The sequence below is a fragment of the Dendrobates tinctorius genome, unplaced genomic scaffold, assembly GCF_039654945.1.
Source record: "Dendrobates tinctorius isolate UK_male_01 unplaced genomic scaffold, ASM3965494v1 ptg000308l, whole genome shotgun sequence".
NCBI classification, from domain to species: domain Eukaryota; kingdom Metazoa; phylum Chordata; class Amphibia; order Anura; family Dendrobatidae; genus Dendrobates; species Dendrobates tinctorius.
Window position 1 is genome coordinate 3,434,913 of NW_027361975.1, and position 10,181 is coordinate 3,445,093.

At 40.4% G+C, this 10,181-nt stretch overlaps 1 protein-coding gene across 4 annotated transcripts in view; it reads left to right on the plus strand.

Moving 5' to 3' along the window:
- The window catches only part of ZFP91 (ZFP91 zinc finger protein, atypical E3 ubiquitin ligase), an 84,598-nt gene extending 75,224 nt beyond the window's left edge, over positions 1 to 9,374 (plus strand). For all 4 annotated transcript variants that reach the window (XM_073560919.1, XM_073560917.1, XM_073560916.1 and 1 more), the window contains 4 exons: positions 6,483 to 6,561; positions 6,674 to 6,788; positions 6,861 to 6,960; positions 7,432 to 9,374. In XM_073560919.1, the coding sequence (XP_073417020.1) occupies positions 6,483 to 6,561; positions 6,674 to 6,788; positions 6,861 to 6,960; positions 7,432 to 7,837 (700 nt within the window). In that variant the 3' untranslated portion in view covers positions 7,838 to 9,374. The remainder of the gene's footprint in view (positions 1 to 6,482; positions 6,562 to 6,673; positions 6,789 to 6,860; positions 6,961 to 7,431) is intronic.
- Positions 9,375 to 10,181: the final 807 nt, after the last annotated feature.

Here is a 10,181-nt window from a genome sequence, read left to right on the forward strand (position 1 = left end):
GACTGCGCTGCTGTATAAAGGAAGCCGTTCCGAAGTGGAATAGTAATTTTTATTTTTTTTGGAATTTGTTCTCGAACCGAGCTCTTTTTCACAAACAAACTACACAGCACAATCAGTATAACCGGGAAATGGAGTTTAAATACTAAGGAAAAAACACAAACGCTTAAAAAAGAGGAACTGGCCTCCTGGGTGTGAACAAATTGTTATTATTGTAAAATGCTAATATTGGCATAAAAATCAAAAGGTATACGGTAGTTAAGACCTAAAACATGACAGGAAGGAAAACAATCACATTTAAAGTCAACATTTACAAATCGCAGTAAAAAATATATAAAATAAAGCAGGTAATGACTGTTCTAAAATATATATATGAAAAATATATAACAGTCACTATCTGCTCTGTTTTATATATTTTTTACTGCAATTTGTAAATACTGACTTTAAACGTGATTGTTTTCCGTCCTCTCATGCATTTGACATCAAAATTAGTCTTTTTACAATATTAACTATTTCTTCACACATAGGTGGGTGGTTCCCCTTTCTTGAGTGTAGCTCCCATCAGCACAACGCGATTTCGTTCGCGTTGTGCCCAATAGTCCCCATGGTGACCGAAGGATGGCAACGGGATCAACCAGGGACGCTGCTCAGAGCAGGAGCTTACACAACTCCTCCCTCCATGTAAGACGCTAATTTATTGCTCTGCAATTACAGGATACAAAAATTGTTTTTGCAATAAAAAGCGTCTTTTAGTGTGTGACAGCAGCCAAACATAAATATATATAAATCTGGTATTGCTGTAATCGCACCGATCTGAAGTACAAAATAGTCAAATCACTTATATCACACAAGGAACGGAATAAAAAATAAATAGAACCAATTCTTCACCTGCTGTTGATTTTTTCACTCTGCCTCCCAAAGATCGCAGTAAGGCCTGGCTCACATGTATCCTGCTGTCTGAGTGCTTACACATTAGATTCCGTGTAGTTATCTGAAAAACGTGTTTTAGATGGAACTCCCGTTGGAAGATTCCTTATGAGGCCGATGGAGACACTGTAGACTTTGTCTGACCTGTAGACCAGCAGTGAGTGTCATTTTAAACATGTATAAAAGTGCCGTCTGCCACAGTTTTGTGCACTTCTGATAAGAAGGACACCACTGAACAAAGGACAGACTGAGTCGAACGTAACTCTGCTGCCTCACTATAGTGAATGGATTCCTCGGGGGTTTCATCTGAACATTTAGATTTAAACCCCGATGTAAGGCTAGTTTCACACTAGCGTTTATTCCACGCTAAGCCCCGCCCCCTGCCGGCTCCCTGCCCGCCCCATCCGGTCATCGCCACCTACTATCGCACATGGACGCTTACGATCTGCGCACCCTATCTTTAGCATACGGTGCGCAGATCGTGCGCTGGCCGTGTGCTAGTAGGATTTTGGCGTGCGCTGCGCACTTTTGAAGGTGCGCCCGTGTGCGCCGAACGCAGCATGTTGCATTTCGGCGTGCACGGCGCACCTTCAAAAGTGCGCAGCGCATGCCAAAATCCTACTAGCGCATGGCCAGCGCACGATCTGCGCACCCTATGCTAATGATACGGTGCGCAGATCGCAAGCGTCCATGTGCGATAGTAGGCGGCGATGACCGGATAGAGCGGGCAGGGAGCTGGCAGGGGGCGGGGATTAGCGGCGCCGTGCGCTGCGTGGAATAAACGCTAGTGTGAAACTAGCCTAAGTGCTCAGCGTAGAGCGCCGGATAAATGTGATAATAAATGTTATGTAAAATGTTCCCAACAAAAGCTTCAATTCTGTCCACAAAAAAGCAAGTCCCCACTCAGTGCCATCATCTGTCAATAGAAATACATTCCTTCTACGTTACTGGTAGTACAAAGGCTCTGTAAAAGCACTATAGCTCCTCACCCACCAAAAGAAATTCAGCACTCCCAAATCCAAATGCCCCTCTCCCTTCTGAGCCCCAGTGTGTATAAACCACATTTAGCCGTCCACATGTTTGTCATTTCTGTAGTATCCAGAAGCCAGAGCTAGGCACCAGAACATACTAGTCACTACAAAGTACTGGTGACTACAATATACTGGTCCCTGCAATGGAAGTATGCAACTTGCACTCATCAACATCCGCTGCTGCTATTTTCTGGAAAATACCCTTGGAGTCAAAATCGTCACTGCACCTGTAGATAAACTCCCAAAGGGGTATAATTTCAAAAATGGGGTCACTTGAAGGGAGATTCTGCTCTTCTAGCACTTAGGAGCTGTGTATATGGAGTCTGCAAACTATTCTAGGAAAATATGAACTCTAGGAGGCAAATAGCTTTCCGTCCCTGAGTCTCGCAGTGTGGCTAATTGTGGGACATATTTGGGTGCCATTTTTACCCATTTCCCATTGTAAAAATGTAAAATCTGGGGCTAATTATTTTTTTACTGCCTAATGGTATAAAATTCTGTGCCACATCTGTGGTGTCAATATGATCACTGCACCCCTAGATGAATTCATTGAGATGTGTAGTTGTAAAATGGGGTCACTTATCGGAGGTTCTGCTGTTCTATCTCCTCAGGGTCTCTACTAATGTGACATTGCACCCTCAAACCAGTCCATCAAAACCTGAACTCCAATATGGCGCTTCTTCACTTATGAGCTTTGCATTGTGCTTCAAAAGTAGTTTACGACTACATATGGGGTACTGGTGAAGAAATTGCACAAAAATTTTTGAGGTCCATTTTCTCCTGTTACCCTAGTGAAAATAAAAATTTGGTGCCCAAAGAACATTTTCGTGGAATTTTTTTTTTTTTTTTTTTACAGCTCAACGTTATAAACTTATGTAAAGCACATGGGAGTTGAAGGCGCTCACCTCATATATAGATAAATTACTTGAGGGATCTAGTGTCCAAAATGGTGGGTTCACTTATGGGGGGTTTCCACTGTTTAGGCACATCAGGGGCTTTCCAAACGCAACATGACACCTGCAGAACATTCCATCAAAATCTCTGTCACTTCATCCTTTGAGCCCTGCCATGCTCTCAAATAGTAGTTTTCTCCCACATATGGGTACCGGCATAGTCAGGAGAAATTACATAACAAATTTTAGGGTCTATTTTCTCCTGTTACGCTTGTGAAAAAAAAAAAAAAATTGGGCTATGGAACATTGGGAAAAATGTGATTTTATTTATTTTTTTGCGAGCGTTTTCTTCTGTTTAAGCACATCAGAGGCTCTCCAAATTTGACATGGCATCTGCTAATTATTCTAGCACATATTACAGTCAGAGTCAAATGGTGCTCCTTCCCTTCTGAGCTTTGCCGTGTGCCCAAACAGTGGTTTTCTCCCACATATTCGGCATTCTCAGGAGAAATTTCACAACAAATTTTGGTGTCCATTTTTTCCTGTTACCCTTGTGAAAATAGCAAAAATTTGGGTCTAAAGTAACATTTTTGGAAAAAAAAAAGTTAACGGGTATCTGCACAAAAATGGTACCATTAAAAACGTCAGCTCGGCATGCAAAAAATAAGCCCTCACCCGACCCAATATCACGAAAAGTGGAGACGCTCGGGTCTCTGAAAATGGCGCAATTTTTTTTTAGCAAACTTTTGGAATTTTTTTTATCACTTGGATAAAAAAAGAACCTAGACATGTTTGGTGTCTATAAGCTTGTACTTGCCTGGAGAATCATAATGGCAGGTCACTTTTAGCATTTAGGGAACCTAGCAAAAAAGCCAAACAAAAAAACAGTGTGGGATTGCACTTTTTTTGCAATTTCACCGCACTTGAAATTTTTTCCGCGTTTTCTGTTACAAGACATGGTAAAACCAATGGTGTCGTTCAAAAGTACAACTCGTCCCGTCAAAAAACAAGCCGTCACATGGCCATATTGACAGAAAAATAAATTATGGCTCTGGGAAGAAGGGGAGCAAAAAATGCAAAACCAAAAATCCCACTGGTCGTTAAGAGTTAAGCCCAGAATAATGATGAAGCCAGAGCATAAAAAAGCCTTGCCTACAGACCGCCCCGAAGCATGAACATATCATTAACTCAAAACTTCAAACACCGATTAAACAAGAACTGCAAGATGGATTTCTTTACCACTGGTATAATTTTAATCAGCATAACAGCGTCAGTCTAACTATGGCTGTAGTTTACTTGGCAAAATCCTGATAACCGGTTCACTTTAACTTAAAGTGTTAGCATCTTCTGTGCAGATTGTAATGCTCTTGTAAATACTGAGTTGGTCACTTTTTAGGTTAGAATTTGTAAGTATCAGAATTCTGTTCTCTTTTTTTATTTTAATGAATTATTTCTTTTTTCCATTTTAGGTAGGAAACAGTGTTGATATTCATGTTCCTTATTATGGGGAGGCTAAACAGTGCTGTTTTTTTTTTTTTTTTTACCTTTCCCTCCTCCAATAAGGAAAAGTGGAACAGAGCCATTTAGCTCCTCTGTTACTTGCCCAGCCATGGCCCTTTTGTCTGCTTGCGCCAGCCCCCACCTTATGAAATGCCACTTTATTTAATTTCCCACCTCAGTGTTTTTATTAATTTGTCCATTTTTAGCTATCAGTAACACGTGTTCAGTGTGTATCAAAATACTTAATGCTCGTCGTCTTCTGTCATTTCCAGCACTGCTGCGGTCCTCTCCTTAGTCATGTGACTGCAGTTGTGACCACCCTGCTCTCAACAGAATTTTTGTGTGGATCGGAAATCACTTTCTCAATGTAAGTATGTGAGACCCAGAAGAAGGCTTTCATAGACTTGCATTAAAAAAATAAATAAAAGTCTGCAGTGTGAGCCTGCAACAAAGAGATACAGTCACATGATGCAGTAGAGGGACCGGGGTAGCCCTGGAAATGGCTGAAGACCACAATCGTTAAGTATTTTAATGTACACACTCTACATACATGATGGCTAACAAATTGTGAAATAAAAAAAGCTGGAATTGGACTTTCAAGCTCCTCAGAAAGAAAAGGCAGAAGGACAGTCATTTAAGTTATGTTCATAATCTGGGGAATCCAAACTAAAGCAAATTAAGGTATCTGTACTTTGTAAGTCTTTTTGATCAGTTCCTTTTTTTATTATTCCATTTTTTAATGTTCCATTTGTGTTGTATTTGGCTACAAGCAAACCATAATATGTTAAGATCCATGCTATGCAATTTTTGACTATCTAGCCAAGCAATCGCGTTCCTTGAGGTTCTAACAGAACCTCAGTTTGATAACCTACCAATTGCAGACCTCAGAACAAGGCCCATGTTCAGTGATCACTGCCTCCACTCTTTGTTGCCATCTTATTTGTCTTCTCATCTGGAAGTTCGCTCTTGGTCTGACATCTTTTTTGAATAGGAAAAGGATTTATCTGATTGGGTGGCCTCAGACTCTAATCTAGATCTTGAGCCCAAATAGAGTTGCAAAATGGCTTCTATCGCAGCAATTGTTGTGGCAGTCTAGGAAACAGGTTAAGGACTCTGGTTCACTTTTGTAGGGCTAAAATGCCAAAATCCTTTTCAATCCTTCAGACTGTGACAAAGTCTGCTATAAACCGTGGAAAAAATTAGGTATAATTTCCATTCCAAATGCTGGCTCTATCTTTTCTCAAAGATCTTAAGAACAAGTGGATAACTACCACTGACAGACTCTCCAGTTTCTCACCAATGCTACCACCATTATCTACCTTGCAATATGGTTCAGCATTTGAGCAGCTATTGGGTGCTGCACTATTGGTCCTCTTCTCTCCTGGTGTATAAAGGGATCATCTGGTCTGACCTCCACACCTTTACCAAATTTTATAGGGTGCACACTCTTGTATCCTCAAATGGTTGGAACTTTGAGGATAGTTAGATGGTTGATTGTGTTTTCTTCATTCCTTTCCTGTCCCCAGTGATTGCTTTTGGATGTCTTGTGGCCTTCTGTATGGCTTGTAAAATCTTTGTCACTAAGTCTATTATTAAGGGACACAGCTCAATCCCAGTTACTTTTCTGCAGGCATTAGTGATAATATGTCGATTCCTTTTTATTTGAGGTTCTGACCTGTTAAGGCTTCTGTTCTAGGGTAAAGGAATTATCCTCTTTGGAATCAATAAAAACATAAAATAAAGGTCAGAATGGTGTAAAAAACTAAAGAGATATCTTATTGGTCCTCACCATTCCCTTCCCAATGCTTCCCAGGTTCCCTGCTGGCTTCCTCTTCATAGACATTGTTATAAGGTATATTAGTGTTTCTCTGCATGAATAGCGGTCTCTTAACATAATGTATGTAAATGACAAATTTCACATGTTCTGATTACATATTCCTTGGATAAAAACATACTCAAAAAATGCAGTAAAATACATGTAGTGCAGCTGGTCCTCATTGGAATGAGCTATAATGGGCTGCAGATATACATATATGGGGGAATATAGTATTTAAGAAGGGTTTGTTCAAGCAGTGGGAAATCCCCTTAATAATTGCAGATAAATAGTTGCTGATTTCTGTTATTTGTCTCTCAGGAAGAAACCTCCTCTGCAGTACGTGCGCTGTGAGATGGAGGGATGCGGAACAGTATTGGCGCACCCCAGATACTTGCAAGTAAGATCGGATCTTTGGGGAACAAGGTCTACTACCTGCAGCATGCAGCAGACAATGAAACCCGTGCTCGTGCTTTGTGGTGTCTAGTAAGAATTTTTCCTTTATTCTGTAGCACCACATTAAATATCAGCACCTTTTGAAGAAGAAATATGTCTGCCCGCACCCCTCATGTGGGAGACTTTTTCGCCTTCAGAAACAACTGATGCGACATGCAAAGCATCATACAGGTAAATAGCTTTTGTACAATGGAGGAATCTGATACCGAGTACTTCTGTTTCTAACACTGGTTCTGTTATTAGACCAGAGGGATTATATCTGTGAATACTGTGCTCGAGCATTCAAGAGCTCCCACAACCTGGCTGTACATCGAATGATCCACACAGGAGAAAAACCCTTGCAGTGAGTTACTGGCCCCTTAATAGGAATCTCTTACCAGGATTTTACCACCTAATCTAGAGTAGCATGATGTAGAGGCACAGTAATGTGTTTTTTACTGAGCTGCTTGCTGTAGTTTTGATAAAATCACTGTTTTATCAGCAGGGAATTATAAGTTGAGGACTAGTAGTCCTGTGGTCATGTGGTCATCTTTCTTCCTATGCACAGTGTACAATCAGTGATGTGGGCAGGGTTATACAGAGCTCGGGGTCAGAACTGGTAGATCTGCAGCACATAAATCAGTGATTTTATTAAAAAAAATACAGCAAGCAGCCCAGTAAGTGTCACAATGCTGTAATCTGGCTCTCGGCCTGTACATCATGCTGCTCTCCGATTCGGTAGCAAAACCTGGTGACAGATTCCATTTAAATGATTCATCCCCTTTGACCTATAGCTGCATATGTTTATTGTCTTCTCACTCATCCCCATCTCTAGATGTGAGTTCTGCGGCTTCACCTGCAGACAGAAAGCCTCCTTGAACTGGCACATGAAGAAACATGACGCTGACTCTTTCTACCAGTTTTCTTGTGGAATCTGTGGGAAGAAGTTTGAAAAGAAGGACAGTGTTGTGGCCCACAAAGCCAAGAGTCATCCTGAGATTCTCATAGCTGAAGCCCTGGCGGCCAACTCTGGCTCTCTCATCACCACCAACAATGAACTGCTGGTGACAGATGCTCCTGCTACTACAACCTCAGTTGTACAAGACGGCCTTGCTCCCGCCCAAACCTTTCTCTCTACTCTTGGCTCAAAGGTTCTTGTCCCCTGCACTACCCGGCCAGCAGCAGGACTGAGTACTACAACAGAGGTTCTTATTGAGGATTCGGACTCTGCAGGACCCTAGAGCAGGAGAATATGGTCCCTTCACAGCACCTAGACTGTTTCCCTGCCCTCTGCCCTTCCCCCCAGCTGGCTGGCTGTTTCATCCCTTCAGTGCTTTCTATATGTCCTTGTAATATTTGCATACACGAATGGTGGGCTCAAAGTTTTGCCCATGGTGTTTTCAACTAATTTCTTCATCTTTCAGATGGTCTGGTTTTGTTCTTCTGGTTTGACATCATTTCATTTTCTTTGCTTGTTTCTGCCCATGTAGCACATTTTTACTTGTTTTTCTTCCCCATCCGTTCTGACCTCCCTCCTCAGGTGCTGTGCTGTGCACTCTCACTGTACATAATAATATGTTTAAAGAATAAAAAAAGAGCTCTTCTGTCTCTAAATGGAGCCCTATTCCCCCAAGCAAAGCTGCTAGTGTTACTTAGAGCGCTCCTTGCGGTCTATTTGTAATCTGTGACCCATTGTCCATTCTTTTTTATTCACTTGTTAATTTTTGTCCCTCATACAAGTGAAATTTTGCACTTTAGAATGATTCAAAGAGGGTAGTTTGCCTAAAATGGTTCTTTTTGGTCCTATCCCACTCACTATCCTATCTGCTTGCTTGCACTTATCCATAAATGTCCTTTCCATTTTAGTTATTTGCCCAGAAAGGACACCTCATGCTTCGAGAAGCATTGAACCCTTATAAAGAGGGGAAAAGTTGTACATTGCACAGTATTCATTTAGTTCACATTGTCTAATCAAGAGCCGCTGTTGCAACATAGCTCAAAGCCCATCTTGTTAGACACAATTTATCAGTTTGTGTTTTGGCGACTTGTTTTTTCAGCACTTTTACATTTTCATCCTCTTCATCCTCCATTCACACCTTGCACTTAAACCTACTCTTCCTGTTCACTTTTTAAATGAAAAAAAAAATAGATTTGATTTACTTGTTTGAGTATTTTACTCGTTTGGAGCTGGTGGTGTGTGTCTGCTTTTATTGTTCTCAGATTATTGTGTCCTGAATGGGTGTGAGTTGAAATTCAGGCATGTAAAAATCCAGAGAAAATGGTCATGTCTGAATATATATCTATATAAATATATATATATTAGTATATACAAAAAAAAATAGAAAAGTGAACGTCATTTCGGCCACATAGGTAACCCTCGGGCACTGTGAGCGCCAAAAACTGTTGTAAAAATTTGAAGTTGTTTCCTTCTTTTGAAAAGTGCCCCTCTTTCTGACTACTTGAAGATATAAGCTGGCTGCTAGAGCTTTTTGATTGGCTCTTGGATGCCATACAATTTTTGTATTCTGTATGTATTGAATACAATAAAAATGCACCATAGTCTGATGAAATATTTGAGCTTTAGGAAGCAAATGATCAGTATAATTAAAGTATTGATTTATCACTTGCAAGGTGCAAAGTTTTGTTTTTTTTTCCCTTTTGGTTTTTATTTGTTATTCATTTTACTCTGCTATCTTAAAGAAACCCAGGCAAAGGTTTGTGCATGTTTTTTCTTTTCTTTTTTTTTCTTTTTTAAAATAAAGCACCTACCAACATGAATTGCTCTGTTTTTGTCCCGTATCCCCAGAGTTCTCATGGATACATTGTCATTATTAACCAAGGAAATTGCATTTAATCATGTACAGTTTAACTGTTGATGTATAAAAACGAATGGATCATGGGCATAAACATGGACACACGGATGACAATGTGGATGAATATTGTAATATTTTCTGGATGGAAATCCTAACAATTTTTGATATGCTTTTCTGACTCTGGCCTTAATCTGAGTGCCTCCTTCAATTTCAACTGAGTTTGGAACATTTTCGTTTTTTTTCTGAGCCTCTCTGTCCAAAGTTATGCCACTTCTGTCATAAAGGAGAAAGACAACTTCTGTGGTACAGTTGTGACCAAAAGTATTGACACCCCTGCAATTTTGTCAGATAATACTCAGTTTCTTCCTGAAAATGATTGCAATCACAAATTCTTTGGTATTATTATCTTCATTTAATTTGTCTTAAATGGAAAAAACACAAAAGAGAATGAAGCAAAAAGCAAAACATTGATCATTTCACACAAAACTCCAAAAATGGGCCATACAAAAGTATTGGCACCCTCAGCCTAATACTTGGTTGCACAACTTTTAGCCAAAATAACTGCGACCAACCGCTTCCGGTAACCATCAATGAGTTTCTTACAATGCTCTGCTGGAATTTTAGACCATTCTTCTTTGGCAAACTGCTCCAGGTCCCTGATATTAGAAGGGTGCCTTCTCCAAACTGCCATTTTTAGTTCTCTCCACAGGTGTTCTATGGGATTCAGGTCTGGACTCATTGCTGGCCACCTTAGAAGTCTCCAGTGCTTTCT